General features: G+C 40.2%; 1 protein-coding gene across 1 annotated transcript in view; it reads right to left on the bottom strand.

Moving 5' to 3' along the window:
* WDR27 (WD repeat domain 27) overlaps nt 1-24,475 on the bottom strand; it is an 896,914-nt gene that overhangs the window by 328,926 nt on the left and 543,513 nt on the right. The window contains 1 exon segment of the mRNA XM_053712226.1: nt 7,463-7,561. Coding sequence (XP_053568201.1) covers nt 7,463-7,561 — 99 coding nt within the window.

Below are 24,475 nucleotides of genomic sequence, written 5' to 3'. Positions count from 1 at the left end.
TCTCCGTCGAAACGCAACTTACTGGCAACCTACTTACTAAAATCTAAGATTGACATAGCATTCATCCAAGAGACGCACTGGACGACAGAACAAGGTATGACATACACTTATAGGGGATACCCGATAGTTTTGAGAGCTTCCTTTCAGTCTAAATCTAGAGGGGTAGTCATATATCTCAGTAACAATATCTCGTTTGAACCCATATACCTAGAAACTGACCCTCAAGCCCGTTACATCATACAAATCTGTAAAATAAACAATCACTTACTAACATTGGTAAATATTTATGCTCCCAGCTCTAAACAAATTAGATTCCTTACAAAACTTCTAAAATCAATATCGGCAGTGAAACAGGGTGAGTTAGTATTGGGAGGAGAATTTAATCTTATTTGGGATCATGCTCTTGATAGGGCCGGGCCTAGGATCTCCACCTTGGAGAGAGCAATACATCCCCTTTCCAAAGCCTTCCAAAACCTAATCCTTCAATATGACCTATATGACTGCTGGAGAACGGTACACCCTTTAGACAAGGAATTTACCCTTTATTCCTCCCACACAAATCTTTCAGTCGTATCGATTACTTCTTTATTAGTGCCCATCTGCTAGACAACATAACTTACATAAAAATACTTCTGATATCATGGTCTGATCACGACGCTGTATCTCTAACTATGGGCCCACATCTAACTTGTACCTCCCCCCCACATGGCAATTGAGTAATCATTTAGTCACAGATCCCATCCATAAAATAGGAACACAAGAGAAAATAATAGAATTTTTCATGGTTAATAATACTCCACAGATTCCATTTGAGGTACTGTGGTCTTCGTTTAAGTCTGTCTTGAGAGGCCACTTCATCGCCCTCAATGCTAATTCCTGCAAAGAGGAGCCTCGTTAGCTACTCTTACTGCTCAGCTCCGGTCTCTCAAATCTTCACTTAGTATATCCTATTCTGATACCATAGTACAAGATATCACAGCTATCACCAAACAAATTCAGAAATTAGAGGTACAGAGAACTCAGTACACCCTCGAGAAATTTAAAAGAATCTTTTACCACTTCAGTAACAAAGCTTCCTCAATCTTGGCAACCAAACTAAGGCATTGTTCAGCGCAAGCCAGAGTTACGACTACTAAGAGTGTAGATGATCTCCCAATTCGTTCGACTAGAGGGATTGGAGACACCTTTAGATCTTACTACCACACTCTCTATAATATTGAAGGAGAATTCGATGACCCACCATCTACTCCAACAGACATTAGGAGCTTTCTAAATTCCATACAGTTACCACATCTTTCACCAGATGCTTTCCCGACACTGACCAATCCCATAACGCTTGAAGAGGTACAATTTGTCATCAAAGATATGAAGTTAGATAAATCACCCGGGCCAGATGGCTTCTCAGCCCACTTCTATAAGTCTTTTCAACTCCTAATAGCCCCAACTTTATGTAAATTATTTGGTGAAATAATGAAGAAAGACTCCTTCCCTAGTGAATTTCTAGAAGCAACAATTAAAATCTTATGTAGTAGTCATCGCCCTATATCCCTTCTTAATTTGGATACAAAGCTCTATGCTAAAATTCTCGCTAATAGGCTATCAAGAGTCATCACATCCATGATCCATACGGATCAAGTGGGGTTTTTACCTCAGAGGGAAGGCCCAGACGCCACTAGACGGATTCTTGATGTACTGTCGATTGTAGCGGGCAAGAAAGTCCCATTTATTGCTCTCTCTCTAGATGCCGAGAAGGCTTTTGATAGAGTGAGATGGAGTATCTTTGGATCACGATGCAAGCCTTTAATATTCCAAATTCCTTTATTCGAGCTGTGCAGGCTCTCTATTCAACCCCTACTGCCAGAGTCAAGGGAGTGGGATTTAGATTGGACCCCCTACAAATAACCAATGGCATCAGACAAGGTTGTCCACTCTCACCCCTCCTTTTCGCTTTAGCGATTGAACCCCTAGCTCAGGCGGTTAGACGAAATCCCCAAATTACTGGAGTACAATTAATAACTTCCTCCCATAGTACATATGAAAAGGTACTAGACACAGAAAATCTAGGACTACACTTCAGAGACCTACTACACATGGAGGATTAGCCCTCCCCAACATCATACTATATTATACAGAAATAGGCTATCACATTTATTTATCTGGAGTCTCGTAGATAATCAACCTCGATGGTTTGATGCAGAGCTATCAGTTCTCCCGTCAGGACTGATTTTGTATGATCTATTGTGGATCCCCCTCACTACAAGGAAAATATATCCAACACATCCCAAATTATTTCAGATGCCCTCCAGTTTTGGAGTCAGACGAGGCACAACCCAGGTTTAGCCCTGCACCCCTCACCCATACTCACCATGAGTGGTGTCCTATATTCTCTCCCGGACTCCCATCTTGTGTCATGGAGAGCTCTAGTACCTATCCTGGCTTCGGACCTTTATGACCAAAACCAGTGGCTCACCCACACACAGTTCTGCATCAAATTTAATATCCCTCCCTCTTTATATTTCGAAGCCTTTCGGCTGCGTACATTGTTAAAATCATGGGGATACCCGGGGACAAATCTAAGGCTACCTTCGAAATGGGCTCAAGAAGAAGGCCTAACTCGCTCATCTTTCCACTATAATCTTCTTCTTGAATCTACCACACTTCATAAAATTGCACAACATAAGGCCTGGGAGAGAGAGATAGGCTTCACTGCCGACATTGATATATAACATACGCGTATCACCCTAACTAAAAGACTCTTACACTGTGCTACTCTTTGGGAGCTACAGTGCAAGATTCTAGTAAGATGGCACCTTACACCCTCTACCCTACATAGGATCTATGGCACTCACTCACCCTGGTGCTGGAGGGAATGCGGACAACTGGGGACCTCACTCCATGTCTGTTGGTCGTGCCCCAGGATCCAGCCGTTGTGGAGGAAGGTATTTAGAATACTACACTCATTAGACATTACCCTCCCATTCAAACCAGAGATCTCACTGCTACACATGCAAGCCCCAAACCTGACAAAGTCTAGAGAAGCCTTAGTGATATACCTCCTCATGGCTGTGAAATTAATGATTGCTAGAATGTGGAAACATAGGGAACCACCCCACATTTCACAAATCCTCACCACTGTACAACATATCAAACAGATGGAACTATACTCCCATAGAATTCATGATAAAGAAGACATCTACCATGAGATTTGGTCCCCATGGATTGAGTTATAGCCTGACTGATGTAGACCCCTGGTTGTTGTTACTGCTGAATCTTCACCCCCCCCCTTTTTTTTCTCCCCTAATACCCCTCCCTCGAACCACCTCTTGACCCCTGTCACTAGATTTGGAACAATTGTCGCTACTGTTATTAGATCCTCAGTTGCTAATTTAGCTACATTAGACACCTCTCTTTATACAGAAAACCCTTGAAGTGTTGAGTTATGTACTCAGACAGGATAAGAGCGACAAACTGACTTATGGTTAATTTCGATTTATACCGTACAAATGTTATTGTTAGTCTTGTTTTCTCCATTATATTTGAATCTCTGTTCATTGGTTGTCATTACGTAAATGATTAATAATGCACAGTTCCATGTATTATGTTCTTATCCTGTAACAGCATAAGTGTAAACCTGAACTCAAACTTCAACAAAATAAAAAAAAAGATAGATAATCCCTTTATTACCCATTCTACAGTTTTTCATAACCAACACAGTTATATTAATACACTTTTTACCTCTGTGATTTCCTTGTATCTAAGTCTCTGCAGACTGCCCCCTTATTTCAGTTCTTTTGACAGACTTGCATTTTAGCCAATCAGTGCTGACTCCTAGGTAACTCTATATGGCACATGTGAACTAATGCCCTCTAGCTGTGAAAAACTGTCAAAATGCATTCAGATAAGAGGTGGCCTTCAAGGGCTTCACATTAGCATATAAGCATGACAAGGGTTAGCTTTGAACTAAGAATACCAAGAGAACAAAGCAAATTTGATGATAAAAGTAAATTGAAAAATTATATGCCCTATCTGAATCATGAAAGTTTAATTTTGACTAGATTGTCCCTTTAACAGTTATGTAAAATTATCTCTATAACATACTTGTAAAATTGTCATCTGAATAGACAGTTAATTAGAGTAAATGTTATACACATTTCATAAGCCAGCCATCAATAGGTAAGCACATATGCTACTTCAAATCATTTATTAACTCAGAACAACCTGAGGTGCTGAAATAAATCAGTTAGGGATTATATGATATGATTATATGATATGATATGATATAAGACCACCGTGGGCGGGTTAATTTGCGCTCGTATTTCAAGTTGAAAGTAAATGCGAGCACTAGAGCGCAATCAAATTTAACACCCGTCAGGTTAATGCAACTAAAGACCTTGTGTAAAGGGTTAGGGACAAAAATGTTGCACCAAACACAACATAAATACATTAAAATATACTGTTACACTCTAATTTCATCCCTATTAGAACAGCAATAATGCGTGATCTCTCCTCCTGGGGGTCAAAAAAGCTCTCTTGGTGGGGCAGAATCAACACCATAAAAATGAATATTTTCCCAAGGTTACTCTACATCATGGGTGCGGTTCCGGTGCCTCTGCCCCCTAAATACCTTAACCATATACAAAATGTAATTAACTCTTTCGTGTGGAGAAAAAAACCACCTAGAATAAATAAAAACACCATGATGCTACCGCGGGAACACGGTGGGCTGGGTTTGCCCGATTTGGAGAGATACAGAATGTCCATCCATCTCCAAAGAATCTTGGACTGGAGAGTGGGCGGTGAGCAGAGGAGATGGGTCCGACTTGAGGGCCAACTAAATCCCGACCTACCACTAGCTTCTATATGTTGGAGCCCTAACTTCCATGAGAAAACTAAAACATTAATAAATCCCATCACAAAGGAGACTCTCACACAGTGGAGTGTTACCTCATGCCACCATCCTTGTCTGTCTTCTAACCCTAGTCCCATGACTTCTCTTAGATACAATTCTGACTTCTCCATAAACTTACTACAAACACCACTGACCAGTGCCTCGCCTGAGGATGATATACTATTGCATAACGTTGTCACCAACGACTCCATATGCACTCAAACACAGTTGATAGACAAGGGGTTTGAGTGGGCACGCAACTGGTTTTCATACAGGAGACTCCACAATTATATAACTACACATAAACATACAAGTAACATGACCCGCCCCCCAACTAACATTGAGAAACTCTACCTCCTAACGTCACCAATCAAACATTCCCTATCTGCTATATATAAAATCTTAACCCAACCCTCTCCGGGCAACTTACCCTACTCTATAGAGATGTGGGAAAGGGAGCTGGGCATAATTATTCTACCACAAGTGGCTTCTAACATATTTATCAATATCAAGAAGTCCTCCACTTCAGCATCTATAATAGAAACCAATTATAAAATACTACACTGCTGGTATTTAACCCCGAGGAAACTCCACCGGTTATACCCTAGTACCAATAACAAATGCTGGAGATGTGGCCATGTGGGGAGCGGCATGGGACACATGTGGTGGTGGTGCTCATAATTAAACCACTTCTGGTATGAGATAATAGATGAGGTTGGAAAGATATTACAGGTGACCTTACCACCTGACCCTCTCATTTGGTTACTTAACGGGTCCGTCAAGCTTCCCTTTAAATCTTTTCTTCCGTTGTTCCGAATATTTACTAATAGTGTGAAGGTCCTGATTGCTAAAAACTGGAAAGCAAGAGATGTTCCCACCCTGGGTATGTGGAGGGCCAAGGTAACCGAACTACTAGAGCTGGAAGAATATTTCGCTTATAAGAGAAGTAACACTGATACTTTTATAGCTATACAAACGATATGGGACGAATACAATAAAAAGTAGAGATCAAAATAGAGTTAACATAAACACCTAGTGTACACCCCTGAAGACTATCATAATCCCGAGGCTGGACAACCTCCCAACCCCCCTCCTCCCCCTTTCTCCCTCGCCTTATTTTATTGATTATAACTAGTTCTTTCCCCCTGTTCGTAATCTGTATTAAAAAACTTTGTTGGATCTTTGATTGGATCTTTGTTGCCTCACGATATCCTAATTGTCTTAACACTCTATGTGATGTATATTTTGGATGTTGGATGTTCGTTGATTCACCTCAATAAAAAGAATTTAACTAAAATATACTGTTACACTCATATAAACACTATCTACACATAAATATTATTAAAAAAATGTTATGAAGGGTTCAAAGGTATATGTCCATGTATTTGATTGCAAAGGGCTATAATATATATATGTGCCGAAACAAAATATATGTAACGCGCTTTGGGTTTCACGCTTTACGTCTAAGTTTTCATGTGTGCTAACCCGACACCGCGTTAGACCTAAAGTGCGAAACCCAAAACATAATGCATATTATACATCCTTTTGTTCTTCACATAGAATTTTTATTATTAAATATGTATGTATATATCTACAGGAATAGATATACAGGTATATACAGATATATATATATATATATATATATAAAAATGTATTTATAATAAAAATTATATTCCTGTATGTGAAGAACATTGGAATGTGAAATATTAATAACTCCTGTCTGGTTAATGTGCGAGCGATATGTGTTAAGTTTTTTCTTCTATGCTCTCAGTTGAAGTCTATGAGGTTGCAATATCCGTAGTCCTGAAGTTAGCGCACATCGGATTTCGATCTCTCACGTGCAAACTTTTTACTTTCAACTTATTATACCCGTGCTACCCAAAGCGTGCAAAAACCTTACTTCTAGCAAAGTTTATGCTTCACTTGTAATCTAGCCCTCAGTAAGAAACAAAGAAGCAAAAAATTATTAAAACTGATAAATATAGAGAGATGATAGACAGAGGGAGAGAAAAAGATAGATAGATAGATAGATAGATAGATAGATAGATAGATAGATAGATAGATAGTGTGTATACATTTAAAATATTTGTGAAGAAAATAATTTGCCAGCAAATTTTGCGCTATTTTTTGCTCTTGTGCCACGCTGCCTGTGCGCAGCCAATCACGCTCGAGCAGGAGCTGTCAATCTCCTCGGTTGGACGAGACCGGGGAGATTGAAATTCTCCACCTAAGAGGTGGAGAAGTGGTTAGGGAAACAGTTGTATGATGACCTCTGCTTGATTCTCACAAGAGAATCTGCAGGGGTAGAGGGGTGAAGGCAGGCGAAGCATTTGATAAATCGACCCCTTAATGTCAACTTCTCTATTTTTACATCAGTACTTCTCCAAATGCTTTATAAAATAATAACCGATTATCTGCCTTTTTATACCAATGGATGCGCAAATGGTGGACATTGACATGAAAAAAAAGTATTACTATAGAAATAGAACTTTTAAACAAAAAATATTTCAGCATATCTTTTGATGATTTTATAATATTACATTCCTGTAGAAAGGTTTTTCTGCATTTTCTTACCTGTGACAAAGAAGGATTGAATGCTACGCATATGACGGATTCGCTATGCCCTGGGAGTTTCTGCATATAAGTACTGGAGCCAATCTCATATATGTATGCCTAAAGTAAAATAGAAGTGCAATCATTAATACTGTGTATAATGTAATTTACTGAAAAGCATCAATGCGCTAAAAGAGCGAGATTACTGTTTTTTAAACCTGTCCTCAGGCCTCCCCAACAGGACAGGTTTTCAGGATAACCTTGGATGAGAGCAGGTAAAATAACCAGGTTTACAAAACAGCTCATTATTTCACCTATGCTCTAGTTCAGATATCCTCTAAATATTGCCTGTTAGGGAGGTCTGAGGACAGGTTTGAAAACCAGTGATCTAAAAGAACAGATCTGGTTAGACAATGACAACAGGCATATATGCAGTCAATAATAAGCAGATAACGCCCAGTAGTGCATTGGTGCACCTGAGCCTACCTAGGTATTCCTTTCAACAAAGGATACCAAGAGGACAAAATAAATTAAGCAATAGAAGTAAACTGGAAAGCTGTTTAAAATTGCATGCTCCATCCGAATAATAAAAAAAAAAGTTTTACTTTATCATCCCTTTAAGATCACATTCTTGTCTAGTTAAATAATGACATGAACAAAACAGTTCCTTGTGCCACCATGTGAAAACGTGGATTTGGAAATAAAATTATGATCAATAATTTTAATGAGCAGCATTTTCTACACTCATATATTTAATTAATACACTTTCATGATTTCAGAGAAGCTGGAAATATGCAAGATCTGTAAATACATCGAACCTCTCCACTTAAAGGGATATGAAACCCAAAAATGATCTTTCATGATTCAGATATAGCATGCAATTTATTTTTTTTTTAATTCTTTTTATTAGAGAGAAAAGGAGGTCAGATACAGTTACAATTAGCCTTTAAATATACACATAACATATCAAATGCCTCATACATAGGTTGGTATATTTGGTTTGACAATATTACATTTGGTTTTCTTGTAGCTTATTTCTGTATAGAGTTTAGATGCTGATAGTTATCAGAGTTTTGTCGTTCCTCTCTCCTTCAACTCTCTTATTTTTGTTTTATTTTCCTTTATACATTTATAACTTAACACATTACTTTAACACATAACCTCGCCCGTAGATGATTCCAAGTGTACCGTGGAGTTTGGCACGAAACCCCAGAGTTGGGGGGGGAGAAGGGAAAAAAAAAAAAAAAAGGTATTGCTCCCCGAGGGTCTCTCTCTCCCCCCACCCCCCCCAGCCTGTGTCTTAATTTCCGATTTATATTATTTGTGAGATTAGGATCTCACCCTGTCTGTCATCTACCGCAGCCGCGTCTTTGTCATATAATGCTGTGCATTCTCCTCTTAGGGATGCCTCTAGGAGAGTTTCCGTCTGGGAGAATGGGCCAAGTATCTGCCTTTGTATTGTGGGGGTTTGTTTTTTCAAAAATGGTCCCCATTTTATTAGAAAAGGTCGTAGTCTATGGTCTGTGTCCAACCTGACGTCAAATTGCTCTGTGAATAAATGTTTAAATAGTTTGCGTTTAAATTGTCCCATAGTTGGTGATTTTCTAACTGTCCATAAGCATAGTATGCAGTGTCTGGCGAGTAGCGTCGTTAGTGTCAGCAGTGCGTGGTATTTGTGAGGAACATCACGCCATCTAAACAAGCATATCTGATCTAATTGTAGATCAATTGAGATATCTAATAAGTGTCTAAGCCAGTATTGCAATCTGGCCCAGAACTGTCTCACCAGAGGGCAGAAATAAAAATAGTGTGGGACATCTGGAGCCGGGGCTCCACACTTGCCACATCTGTTTGGCAGGTGTGGGTTCCATTAGGAGATCCTGTTAGGAGTAATGTAGTCGAAATGTAACATTCTGACTTGCGACTCCCGTAGGGGCATGCTGAGTGTTGCCTTCTTAGTTAGCTCCAGACTTTTCTGGACGTCTATGTTGGCAACGTCATTCACTCCTCTTGCCTTCCATTTATCTAAGGTGATGCTCTGACAGGTAGTCACCGATTTATGCATCAGTGTCTTATATATACTGGATATAGAGAAATTCCCCAATTTAAATAAAGTTTGTGTAATAGCAAAGACTGGAGTGCTCCAGAAGTGTGGGTCTTTTTGTTTAAGATCGTCAATATAATGGCGAATTTGAAGATAGGCATAGAATTGCGTGTTGGGGAGATCATAACTCGTTCTCAAGTCCGCAAAGGTCTTAACCGAGTGTGTCAGGGGGTTCAATAGATCTCCAATTGTCTTTATTCCCCTATCCCTCCACTGACGGAAGGGTAGGGTGTCTATGCCCGCTGAGAAGTCAAGATTGCCCACTATGGGCAGTAGTTTGGCTGAGGGGGATCGGGACCCCAAGTATTTATGAGCCATACGCCAGGCTGTCAGTGGCCCCTTATAAAGGATAGAGGATTTAATGAGTGGGGGTGTGTCAACTGCCTTTAGATGCGGCAGGTATGCTAAGTCTATAGGTTTCAGTACAGCCTTTTCTAATTAACTGTCACAGAAGTGGGAAGTATCCAGTTGCCAGTCAAGGACCACCCTGATCAGAGCCGCCCAGTTATACATTCTGAAATTTGGCAGTCCAAAGCCCCCAGAATTGTATGTTTGCTGCAGGTGTGTAGCAGCTATGCGTGGTTTCCCCCCTTTCCACACAAATTTTTTGACTGCCATATTCAAGGAGTTCAGATCTCTCTTGTTCAGTAGGAAAGGCAGCATAAGCATGGGGTAAAGCAGCCTCGGCAGCGTGACCATTTTGACGAGACTGATTCGTCCCATGATTGATAGTGGCAATTAGCTCCACTGCTGCAATTGTTTACATAGGTTGGCACAATGATTTGAAAGATTCAAATCATATAAGTGGTATGGGTTTCTATGCAGTTGGATTCCTAGATAGGTTAGACCATTCCCAACCTCCGTAAAGGGATAGGTCTCTCTGCTGGTTGAGTGCTTGTTGAGCCACAGTATTTCCGACTTCCCTGTGTTGATCTTATAGCCGGAAAAGCTACCAAAGTTTTGAATAATCCGAAGGATTTTAGGGACATGCTCGGCCGGGTCCTCAACAAATAGTAGCATGTCATCGGCGTACAGGGCCAAGTGTTGTGGTCTGCCGTGCACTTTGACGCCCAGCATGCAATTTTAAACAAGTTTCTAATATACTTCTTTTATATAATTTTCTTCGTTCTCTTATTATCTTTTGTTGAAACGCAACGATGTAAGCTCATTTCTAGAGCACTAAATGACAGCAGTTTTGCAAGAACGTTATCCATTTGCAAGAGCACAATATGGCAGCACTATTTCCTGCTATATAGTGCTCCAGATGCCTACCTAGGTATTGCTTCAACACAGAATATCATGGTAACAAAGCAAATTTGATAATAGAAGTAAATTAGAAACTTTAAAATAAAATTGATATACTGTGTCTGAATCACAAAAGATTTCATATCCCTTTAACAATATACCATCAATCCCCTTTGTATAAAAAGAAAGGCTGACAATTACCAAGAGTATTCATTTCTTTTTAAAAAGAAGTATACTTGTAATTCAGCATGACAAAGGGATATATCATGTTCCCTGTGCAATTTAATCTACTCCAGCCTATAACAAAATCACATTTAACGCTACATTTATCTTCATCACACTTCAACACATTTTTCAGTTTCAATTTGATCTCACAATCATAGCTCTGCTTCTAATCAATCTGCAAGTTGCTTTATGAATGTTTACAAGGTAATCTTGCAATGACTTCTTGCATCATATCATTCCTTCATGACTTAAAATTAGTTATGGTAAATCCTCAAATAACTTTTTTTTTTTTTTTTTGCTTTAAAGGGACAGTCTAGGCCAAAATAAACTTTCATGATTCAGATAGAGCATGTAATTTTAAACAATTTTCCAATTTACTTTTATCACCAATTTTGCTTTGTTCTCTTGGTATTCTTAGTTGAAAGCTTAACCTAGGAGGTTCATATGCTAATTTCTTAGACCTTGAAGCCCACCTCTTTCAGATTGCATTTTAACAGTTTTTCACCACTAGAGGGTGTTAGTTCACGTATTTCATATAGATAACACTGTGCTCGTGCACGAGAAGTTATCTGGGAGCAGGCACTTATTGGCTAGACTGCAAGTCTGTCAAAAGAACTTTAAAAAGGGGCAGTTTGCAGAGGTTTAGATACAAGATAATCACAGAGGTTAAAAGTGTATTATTATAACCGTGTTGGTTATGCAAAACTGGGGAATGGGTAATAAAGGGATTATCTATCTTTTAAAAAAACAAATATTCTGGTGTAGACTGTCCCTTTAAATAAAATACAATTTAAATGGATATGAAACCCTTTTTTTCTTCTTTCATGATTCGGATAGATTATGCAATTTTAAACAACTTTATAATTGATTTCTATTATAAATTTGTCTTTGTTCTCTTGGCATCTTTAGTTGAAAAGCAGAGATATAAACTCAGTAGCCTGCCCATTTCTGGAGCACTAAATGGCAGCAGTTTTGCAAGAATGTTATCTAGATGCCTACCTAGGTATCTCGTCAACACAGAATAGCATGGGAACAAAGCAAATTTGATAATAGAAGTAAATTGGAACCTTTTTTTTAAATGGTTTGCTCTGTCTGAATCACAAAAGAACACTTTTGAGTTTCATATCCCTTTAATGTCACTTTTCCTTTCTAAAACTAATTCATATTACTCCGGAGGAAAAGATAATAATTATTCCTTCACATTAGGAGACCAAACTTGGGTCAAAAGTTTCACTTTTTTTATGACCGTGCCCGATCCTGACTGTCTGACCTTAATTCTACCTCTCATATGTCATGAACAATTACTGTTAGAAGTAAACCCAGAGATTTATATCTTCTACCTCCAGTTATTTAGGAATGTGTATTTCAAGAAAATATAGTTGCAAAGACTGATCTGTTATCAGGCAGGATTGCTGATTATTTTACTCTCTATAAACTTCAGCTTTGTGCCCAAAATGTTGATAATAATTCCTTTTATATAAATATATATATATATATATATATATATATATATATATATATATATATATATATATATATATATATGTAAATATATATAAAGAGACATTAATTAAAGAAACATTAAAGTTACATTTTCTTACAAATGCATAATATATATCAGTTAAAGCATTACTTTCTGTTATAATTTTTAAGCTAAACAACTAACATATTAAAGTTAATAAACATTAATTAAAACCTACTGACCTATATTTTCTCCAAAACGAAGTTTCATAACGTTCTAAAAGTTATATATTTTATTCGCCGATGATGTCACGTTATCCTGCCCACTATTTTCAGCACTGCATGTTCAAAATACTTAAACCAATAACGTTGTGTTTAAAGCGCCATTTTGAAACCTAGGTATTGTAAACGGATTGGTACAGAGCAAAGGATACCCACGGAGTGGGTTTGGAAAACAATTAAATTTGCAGACAAGATTTCTGATATACGGTAGAGATATGTTAATGAGATGCTATTGATAAAAAGCGTATTTGGGGTAGTTAGTTAGTAACAGGCATAGAAAATATTCACTCACAGTGGCCCTTTAAGCTTGAATGATAATATACATCATAAACTAATACGAAAAAAAAATAATGTATTAAAGGGATATGAAGCCTAAACATGTTCTATAGTGATTCAGACATTTTGAAAAAGTTTCCAATTTGCTTTGTTCCCATGATATTTTGTGTTGAAGAGATACATATGTAGATATCTGGAGCACTACATGGCAGCGAATATTGCTGTCCACTACTGCTCTTGCAAATAGATAACATTCTTGCAAAACTGCTGCCATATAGTGCTCCAGAAAGGGGCCTGCTCCTAAGCATACGTCCCTGCTTTTCAACAAAAGTTACCAAAAGAAAAAATTACAGTAGAAGTAAATTAGAAAGTTTTTTAAAAAAATTGCATGCTCTATCTGAGTCATGAAAGAGAACATTTGGGTTTCATATCCCTTTAAGTATTACTATTGCAGCCAATGAAATTATGCATGTAGACCAGAGGTGGTGTACCAGTAAAATTGTTGGACAGTGCTGTGATGGTTCTGCAAAATCTGGGACAGTTTGGAGCTCTTTATATGTATAACCTAGAAAAAGATTTGTGTTGTGGGGTGGCAAGCATAAGACTAGGCAGACCAATCGTCATCCCATAGGTTCACCATCTACAATCTTGACTTACTTTGAAGAAGAAGATGTAAATATTCATGTGCTAAATTGCTTGTAGATAAACAATGACATAAGTACATTGTTTCTCTACCGCAGTTCTCAAGTACCCCCAACAGGCCAGGGTTTCATTATAGCTGAACCAGTGCACAGGTCAAATAATCAGCTGATGGGTGAGAGCAGGTTAGTTACCATGGTTACTGATCAGCTGATTATTTCACCTGTGCACTGGTTTAGCTATAATGAAAACCTGGCCTATTGGAGGTACTTGAGGACCGCGGTTGAGAAACACTGACATAGTAGACCAAATTTGTCTGACCTTTTAAAAAAAGGGGCCCCAATTAATTTATTTTCACTTTCAGGAGCAGTAAGTACATTTAGATATTCTTACAGTCCAAAAATATATAAAATTGTATGTAAACATAGGTGCTACATTACAAGTGGAGGGCAAAAATATTAGCGCTATGGTGCGTTAATAACGCTCAAGCTCAATCAATAGCACTTCTATTTTTGTGCTCATATCGCAAGTCAAAAGTTATATTTTATTGCTTGAGAAATGTTGCCTCCAATGTCACAGTCATAGGGTAATGAACGCAAAAAAATGAGCGGTATTGCACTTTCCATAGCGCTGCTATTACAAGTTACTGAAAAACCTTTTCTTGTTTCTATGGTGCGATAAGCTTCATACCACACAAAAGCCAAGGGCTGAGTTTACATGCTCGTGCACGCTTTCCCCCATAGACATCAATGGGGAGAAAGTGTCAGAAAAAACACCTGCGGTAGCAGAATGGAGATCACCGTAACGCAATCCCTATAAGGGAAAGTTACGGTTTCAACATCACTAAATAAAGCTATTAATGCCAAATCCACCGCTCCCCAACACTAAATAAAGCTATTAACCCCTAAACCACCAGCCCACTACATCGTAACTAATAAACTAAACCTATTAACCTCTAAACCGCCGGCCCCCAACATCGCAAAACACTAAATTAAACTATTAACCCCTCAACCTAATACCCCTCTAACTTTAAATTAAAAGTTACAATATAACTATCTTAAAAAAAAAAAAAAAACCTAACCTGTGAAATAAAAAAAAAAATAAGATTAAACTATAAATTAACCTAAAATAAATATTGTAAATTTTTTTTAAAAAAAAATACCAATTTAAAAACCTAAATTACATGATTAAAAAAAAACCCTAATATAACGAAAAAAATAAAAACCTAAATTACAAATTAAAAAAAACATAATTTATGCTTACCTGATAAATTTATTTCTCTTGTGGTGTATCCTGTCCACGGATCATCCATTACTTGTGGGATATTCTCATTCCCAACAGGAAGTTGCAAGAGGACACCCACAGCAGAGCTGTCTATATAGCTCCTCCCCTAACTGCCATATCCAGTCATTCGACCGAAAACAAGCAGAGAAAGGAGAAACCATAGGGTGCAGTGGTGACTGTAGTTTAAAGTTAAAAAATACCTGCCTTAAAATGACAGGGCGGGCCGTGGACTGGATACACCACAAGAGAAATACATTTATCAGGTAAGCATAAATTATGTTTTCTCTTGTAAGGTGTATCCAGTCCACGGATCATCCATTACTTGTGGGATACCAATACCAAAGCTAAAGTACACGGATAAAGGGAGGGACAAGGCAGGTACTTAAACGGAAGGTACCACTGCCTGTAAAACCTTTCTCCCAAAAATAGCCTCTGAAGAAGCAAAAGTATCAAACTTGTAGAATTTTGAAAAAGTATGAAGCGAAGACCAAGTCGCCGCCTTGCAAATCTGTTCAACAGAAGCCTCATTTTTAAAGTCCCATGTGGAAGCCACAGCTCTAGTAGAATGAGCTGTAATCCTTTCTGGAGGCTGCTGGCCAGCAGTCTCATAGGCTAAGCGGATTATGCTTCTTAGCCAAAAAGAAAGAGAGGTTGCCGAAGCCTTTTGACCTCTCCTCTGTCTAGAGTAGACAACAAACAAAGCAGATGTTTGACGAAAATCTTTAGTAGCTTGTAAGTAAAACTTTAAAGCACGAACCACGTCCAGATTGTGTAATAGACGTTCTTTCTTTAAAGAAGGATTAGGACACAAAGATGGAACAACAATCTCTTGATTGATATTCTTATTAGACACCACCTTAGGTAAAAACCCATGCTTGGTATGCAGGACTACCTTATCCGCATGGAAGATCAGATAAGGAGAATCACATTGTAAGGCAGATAACTCGAAGACTCTACGAGCCGAGGAAATAGCTACCAAAAACAGAACTTTCCAAGATAAAAGTTTGATATCTATGGAATGAAGAGGTTCAAACGGAACTCCTTGAAGAACTTTAAGAACCAGATTTAAGCTCCATGGCGGAGCAACAGGTTTAAACACAGGCTTGATTCTAACTAAAGAATGACAAAATGCCTGAACGTCTGGAACATCTGCCAGACGCTTGTGCAAAAGAATAGACAGGGCAGAAATCTGTCCCTTTAAGGAACTAGCTGACAATCCTTTTTCCAAACCTTCTTGTAGAAAGGATAATATCCTGGGAATCCTGACCTTACTCCATGAGTAACCCTTGGATTCACACCAATAAAGATATTTACGCCATATCTTATGGTAAATTTTCCTGGTGACAGGCTTTCGTGCCTGTATTAAGGTATCAATGACTGACTCGGAGAAGCCACTCTTTGATAACATCAAGCGTTCAATCTCCAGGCAGTCAGTCTCAGAGAAATTAGATTTGGATGATTGAAAGGACCTTGTAGTAGAAGGTCTTGTCTTAACGCAGAGACCAAGGTGGAGAGGATGACATGTCCACTAGATCTGCATACCAGGTCCTGCGTGGCCACGCAGGCGCTATCAAGATCACCGATGCTCTCTCCTGCTTGATCTTGGATATCAGACGAGGGAGCCGAGGAAACGGTGGAAACACATAAGCCAGGTTGAAAGACCAGGGCGCTGCTAGAGCATCTATCAGCGTCGCCTTGGGATCCCTGGACCTGGATCCGTAACAAGGAAGCTTGGCGTTCTGGCGAGACGCCATGAGATCCAGTTCTGGTTTGCCCCAACGATGAATCAATTGTGCAAACACCTCTGGATGGAGTTCCCACTCCCCCGGATGAAAAGTCTGACGACTTAGAAAATCCGCCTCCCAGTTCTCTACACCTGGGATATGGATAGCTGATAGGTGGCAAGAGTGAATCTCTGCCCAGGGAATTATCTTTGAGACTTCTAACATCGCTAGGGAACTCCTTGTTCCCCCTTGATGGTTGATGTAAGCCACAGTCGTGATGTTGTCCGACTGAAATCTGATGAACCTCAGAGTTGCTAACTGAGGCCAAGCCTGAAGAGCATTGAATATCGCTCTCAGTTCCAGAATATTTATTGGAAGGAGTGACTCCTCCTGAGTCCACGATCCCTGAGCCTTCAGGGAGTTCCAGACTGCACCCCAACCTAGAAGGCTGGCATCTGTCATTACAATTGTTCAATCTGGCCTGCGAAAGGTCATACCTTTGGACAGATGGACCCGAGATAGCCACCAGAGAAGAGAATCCCTGGTCTCTTGATCCAGATTTAGTAGAGGGGACAAATCTGTGTAATCCCCATTCCACTGACTGAGCATGCAGAGTTGCAGCGGTCTGAGATGTAGGCATGCAAACGGCACTATCTCCATTGCCGCTACCATTAAGCCGATTACTTCCATGCACTGAGCCACCGAAGGGCGAGGAATGGAATAAAGAACACAGCAGGAATTTAGAAGTTTTGATAACCTGGACTCCGTCAGGTAAATTTTCATTTCTACAGAATCTATCAGAGTCCCTAGGAAGGAAACTCTTGTGAGGGGGGATAGAGAACTCTTTTCCTCGTTCACCTTCCACCCATGCGACCTCAGAAATGCCAACACTATGTCCGTATGAGACTTGGCAATTTGGAAGTTTGACGCCTGAATAAGGATGTCATCTAAATAAGGGGCCACTGCTATGCCCGGTGGCTTTAGGACTGCCAGAAGCGACCCCAGAACCTTCGTAAAAATTCTTGGTGCTGTAGCTAACCCAAAGGGAAGAGCTACAAACTGGTAATGCCTGTCTAGGAAGGCAAACCTGAGAAACCGATGATGATCTTTGTGTATCGGAATGTGAAGATAAGCATCCTTTAAATCCACTGTAGTCATGTATTGACCCTCCTGGATCATAGGTAGGATGGTACGAATAGTCTCCATCTTGAATGATGAAACTCTGAGGAATTTGTTTAAGATCTTTAGATCCAAAATTGGTCTGAAGGTTCCCTCTTTTTTGGGAACCACAAACAGATTTGAGTAAAATCCCTGTCCCTGTTCCTCCTTTGGAACTGGATGGATCACTCCCATAACTAGGTCTTGTACACAGTGTAAGAATGCCTCTCTCTTTATCTGGCTTGCAGATAATTGTGAAAGGTGAAATCTCCCTTTTGGGGGGGGGAAGCCTTGAAGTCCAGAAGATATCCCTGGGATATAATTTCCAATGCCCAGGGATCCTGGACATCTCTTGCCCACGCCTGGGCGAAGAGTGAAAGTCTGCCCCCTACTAGATCCGTTACCGGATAGGGGGCCGTTCCTTCATGCTGTCTTAGAGGCAGCAGCAGGCTTTTTGGCCTGCTTCCCTTTGTTCCAGGCCTGGTTAGGTCTCCAGACCGTCTTGGACTGAGCAAAAGTTCCCTCTTGTTTTGCATTAGAGGAAGTTGATGCCGCACTTGCCTTGAAGTTTCGAAAGGTACGAAAATTAGACTGTTTGGCCCTTGATTTGGACCTATCCTGAGGAAGGGCATGACCTTTTCCTCCAGTGATATCAGCAATAATCTCCTTCAAACCAGGCCCGAATAGGGTCTGCCCCTTGAAGGGAATGTTAAGCAGCTTAGACTTTGAAGTAACGTCAGCTGACCATGTTTTAAGCCATAGCGCTCTGCGCGCCTGGATAGCAAAACCAGAATTCTTAGCCGTTAGTTTAGTCAAATGAACAATGGCATCAGAAACAAAATAATTGACTAGCTTAAGTGCTTTAAGCTTGTCAAGTATGCCATCCAATGGAGTTGCTACCTGTAAAGCCTCTTCCAGAGACTCAAACCAGAACGCAGCAGCAGCAGTGACAGGAGCAATGCATGCAAGGGGCTGTAGGATAAAACTTTGTTGAATAAACATTTTCATAAGGTAACCCTCTAACTTTTTATCCATTGGATCTAAGAAAGCACAACTGTCCTCGACAGGGATAGTAGTATGCTTTGCTAGAGTAGAAACTGCTCCCTCCACCTTAGGAACTGTCTGCCATAAGTCCTGTGTGGTGGCGTCTATTGGAAACATTTTTCTAAAAATAGGAGGGGGAGAGAACGGCACACCTGGTCTATCCCATTCCTTAGTAATAATTTCTGTAAACCTTTTAGGTATTGGAAAAACATCAGTGCACACCGGCACTGCATAGTATTTATCCAGTCTACACAATTTCTCTGGCACAGCAATTGTATCACAGTCATTCAGAGCAGCTAAAACCTCCCTGAGTAACACGCGGAGGTGTTCAAGCTTAAATTTAAATGTAGAAATATCAGAATCAGGTTGCATCATCTTCCCTGAGTCAGAAACATCACCCACAGAAAGAAGCTCTCCTTCTTCAGCTTCTGCATATTGTGAGGTAGTATCAGACATAGCTCTTAAAGCGTCAGTATGCTCTGCATTTCGTCTAACTCCAGAGCTATCTCTCTTTCCTCTAAATTCAGGTAGTCTGGCTAATACTGCCGACAGTGTATTATCCATGACTGCCACCATGTCTTGTAAAGTAAACGCTATGGGCGCCCTGGATGTACTTGGCACCATTTGAGCGTGAGTCCCTTGAGCGGGAGTCAAAGGATCTGACATGTGGGGAGAGTTAGTCGGCATAACTTCCCCCTCGTCAGATTCCTCTGGTGATAATTTTTTTAAAGACAGAATATGATCTTTATTGCTTAAAGTGAAATCAGTACATTTGGTACACATTCTAAGAGGGGGTTCCACCATGGCTTTTAAACATAATGAACAAGGAGTTTCCTCTATGTCAGACATGTTTGTACAGACTAGCAATGAGACTAGCAAGCTTGGAAAACACTTTAAATCAAGTTAACAAGCAAATATAAGAAACGGTACTGTGCCTTTAAGAGAAACAAATTTTGTCAGAATTTGAAAAATAGTGAAAAAAGGCAGTAAATCAAACGAAATTTTTATAATGTGTATAATAAGTTAAAAGAGCATTGCACCCACTTGCAAATGGATGATTAACCCCTTAGTTCAAAAAACAGATCAAAAAACGATATAAACGTTTTTTAACAGTCACACCAACTGCCACAGCCTTGCTGTTGGCCTACCTTCCCCAACAAACGATTTTGGAAAGCCTAAGAGCCCTTTAGAGATGTCCTATAGCATTCAGGGGACTCCTGGAGGAAGCTGGATGTCTCAGTCTGTAAAAGTTACTGCGCAAAAAAAAGCGCTAAATTAGGCCCCTCCCACTCATAGTAACACAGTGGAAAGCCTCAGGAAACTGTTTCTAGGCAAATTTAAACCAGCCATGTGGAAAAAACTAGGCCCCAATAAAGTTTTATCACCAAAGTATATATAAAAACGTTTAAACATCCCAGCAAACATTTTATATTGCAAATATAAAAGAGTATTACCTCAGAAAGTAAGCATGATACCAGTCGCTATTAAATCACTGTATTCAGGCTTACCTTACATAAATTTGGTATCAGCAGCATTTTCTAGCATTCACATCTTCTAGAAAAATCTTAACTGCACATACCTCATAGCAGGATAACCTGCACGCCATTCCCCTGCTGAAGTTATCTCTCTCTTCAGTCATGTGTGAGAACAGCAATGGATTTTAGTTACAACCTGCTAAGATCATAGAAATCACAGGCAGATTCTTCTATTTTTCTGCCTGGAACAAAATAGTACAACTCCGGTACCATTTAAAAATAATAAACATTTGATTGAAGCAAAATAACAGCTACATTTCACCACTTCCCTCTTACTCCCTCCCTGCTTGTTGAGAGTTGCAAGAGAATGACTGGATATGACAGTTAGGGGAGGAGCTATATAGACAGCTCTGCTGTGGGTGTCCTCTTGCAACTTCCTGTTGGGAATGAGAATATCCCACAAGTAATGGATGATCCATGGACTGGATACACCTTACAAGAGAAAAAAACTAATATAACGAAAAAAATTAAATCTAACATTACAAAAAATAATAAACAATAAAATTACAAAAAATAAAAACAATTACACCTAATCTAATAGCCCTATAAAAATAACCCCCCCCCAATAAAAACACCCCCAAACATACAATAATCTACCAAAAGCCCTTAAAAGGGCCTTTTGTAGGGCATTGCCCTAAGTTAAACAGCTCTTTTACATACAAAAAATTACAATAACAATAAAAAACCCCACCCAACCAACCCCCCAAAATAAAAAGCCTAAGTTACCATTGCCCCTAAAGGGTCATTTGTATGGGCATTAACCCTTAAAAGGGCATTCAGCTCTTTTTCTGCTCTTAAAAACAGAATTTATGCTTACCTGATAATCATCCATAACTTGTGGGAATATTCTCTTCCCCAACAGGAAATGGCAAAGAGCACAGCAAAAGCTGTCCATATAGTCCCTCCTAGGCTCCGCCCCCCCCCAGTCATTCGACTGACGGACAGGAGAAAAAAAAGGAGAAACCATAGGGTGCCGTGGTGACTGTAGTTAAAGAAAGAAATTTATCAAACCTGATTAAAAAACCAGGGCGGGCCGTGGACCGGACACACCGTTGGAGAAAGTAATTTATCAGGTAAGCATAAATTATGTTTTCTCCAACATTGGTGTGTCCGGTCCACGGCGTCATCCATAACTTGTGGGAACCAATACCAAAGCTTTAGGACACGGATGAAGGGAGGGAGCCAATCAGGTTACCTAAACAGAAGGCACCACGGCTTGCAAAACCTTTCTCCAAAAAATAGCCTCCGAAGAAGCAAAAGTATCAAATTTGTAGAATTTGGCAAAAGTGTGCAGAGAAGACCAAGTCGCTGCCTTACATATCTGATCAACAGAAGCCTCGGTCTTAAAGGCCCATGAGGAAGCCACAGCCCTAGTAGAGTGAGCTGTGATTCGTTTGGGAGGCTGCCGTCCGGCAGTCTCGTAAGCCAATCGGATGATGCTTTTCAGCCAAAAGGAAAGAGAGGTAGCAGTAGCTTTTTGACCTCTCCTCTTGCCAGAATAAACGACAAACAGAGAAGACGTTTGTCTGAAATCCTTTGTTGCTTCTAAATAGAACTTTAAAGCACGAACTACATCTAAATTATGTAACAAACGTTCCTTCTTTGAAACTGGATTCGGACACAAAGAAGGCACAACTATTTCCTGGTTAATATTCTTGTTGGAAACAACCTTTGGAAGGAAACCAGGTTTAGTACGCAAAACAACCTTATCTGAATGGAACACCAGATAGGGCGGATTACACTGCAGAGCAGATAACTCAGAAACTCTTCTAGCAGAAGAAATAGCAACCAAAAACAGAACTTTCCAAGATAACAGCTTGATATCTATGGAATGTAGAGGTTCAAACGGAACCCCTTGAAGAACTGAAAGAACTTTACAGAGTCAAAGGTCTGTAAACAGGCTTGATCCTGACCAAAGCCTGAACAAAAGCTTGAACATCTGGCACAGCTGCCAGTCGTTTGTGTAACAAGACAGATAAAGCAGAAATCTGTCCTTTTAGAGAACTTGCTGATAATCCCTTATCCAAACCTACTTGGAGAAAGGAAAGGATCCTAGGAATTTTAATCTTACTCCATGAGAATCCCTTGGATTCACACCAACAGATATATCTTTTCCATATTTTATGGTAAATTTTTCTAGTTACAGGTTTTCTGGCTTGTACCAGAGTATCTATCACAGAATCCGAAAACCCACGCTTAGATAAAATCAAGCGTTCAATTTCCAAGCCGTCAGCTGGAGAGAAACTAGATTTGGATGTTCGAATGGACCTTGTACTAGAAGATCCTGACTCAAAGGTAGCTTCCATGGTGGAGCCGATGACATATTCACCAGGTCTGCATACCAAGTCCTGCGTGGCCACGCAGGAGCTATCAAAATCACGAGGCCCTCTCCTGTTTCATCCTGGCTACCAGTCTGGGAACGAGAGGAAACGGTGGAAACGCATAAGCTAGGTTGAAGGCCCAAGGCGCTACTAATGCATCCATTAGAGTCGCCTTGGGATCCCTGGATCTGGACCCGTAGCAAGGAACCTTGAAGTTCTGACGAGACGCCATCAGATCCATGTCTGGAATGCCCCATAATTGGGTCAACTGGGCAACTGGGCAAATATCTCCGGGTGGAGTTCCCACTCCCCCGGATGGAAAGTCTGATGACTCAGATAATCCGCCTCCCATTTTTTCACTCCTGGGATGTGGATCGCAGATAGGTGGCAGGAGTGATCCTCCGCCCATTTTATGATTTTGGTCACTTCTCTCATCGCCAGGGAACTCCTTGTTCCCCCCTGATGGTTGATGTAAGCAACAGTCATCATGTTGTCTGATTGGAATCTTATGAATCTGGCCTTTGCTAGTTGAGGCCAAGCCCTGAGAGTATTGAATATCGCTCTCAGTTCCAGAATGTTTATCGGGAGAAGAGACTCTTCCCGAGACCATAGACCCTGAGCTTTCAGGGAGTCCCAGACCGCGCCCCAGCCCACTAGACTGGCGTCGGTCGTGACGATGACCCACTCTGGTCTGCGGAAGCTCCTTCCCTGGGACAGGTGATCCTGGGTTAGCCACCAACGGAGTGAGTCTCTGGTCTTCTGATCTACTTGAATCACTGGAGACAAGTCTGTATAGTCCCCATTTCACTGTTTGAGCATGCACAGTTGTAATGGTCTTAGATGAATTCGCGCAAAAGGAACTATGTCCATTGCTGCAACCATCAACCCTTCTACTTCCATGCACTGAGCTATGGAAGGTCATGGAACAGAGTGAAGAACTTGACAAGCGTTTAGAAGTTTTGACTTTCTGACATCTGTCAGGAAAATCTTCATTTCTAAAGAATCTATTATTGTCCCCAAGAAAGGAACTCTTGTCGACGGAGACAGGGAACTTTTTTCTATGTTTACCTTCCACCCGTGAGATCTGAGAAAGGCCAGAACGATGTCTGTGTGAGCCTTTGCCTTTGAAAGAGACGACGCTTGTATCAGAATGTCGTCCAAGTAAGGTGCCACTGCAATGCCCCTTGGTCTTAGAACCGCTAGAAGGGACCCGAGTACCTTTGTGAAAATCCTTGGAGCAGTGGCTAGCCCGAATGGGAGAGCCACAAACTGGTAATGTTTGTCCAGAAAGGCGAACCTTAGGAACGGATGATGATCTTTGTGGATAGGAATATGTAGATACACATCCTTTAGATTCACGGTAGTCATAAATTGACCCTCCTGGATTGTAGGTAAAATCGTTCGAATAGTTTCCATTTTGAACGATGGCACTCTGAGAAATTTGTTTAGAATTTTTAAATCCAGAATTGGTCTGAAGGTTCCCTCTTTTTTGGGAACTACAAACAGATTTGAGTAAAACCCCAGTCCTTGTTCCACAGTTGGAACTGGGTGTATCACTCCCATTTTTAACAGGTCTTCTACACAATGTAAGAATGCCTGTCTCTTTATTTGGTTTGAAGATAAGTGAGACATGTGGAACCTTCCCCTTGGGGGTAGTTCCTTGAATTCCAGAAGATAACCCTGAGAAACTATTTCTAGTGCCCAGGGATCCTGAACATCTCTTGCCCAAGCCTGAG

This window comes from Bombina bombina, chromosome 4 (genome assembly GCF_027579735.1).
Source record: "Bombina bombina isolate aBomBom1 chromosome 4, aBomBom1.pri, whole genome shotgun sequence".
Lineage (NCBI taxonomy): Eukaryota > Metazoa > Chordata > Amphibia > Anura > Bombinatoridae > Bombina > Bombina bombina.
The sequence above is the reverse complement of the archived record's forward strand: the minus strand, read 5'-3'. Positions and strand labels throughout refer to the sequence as shown.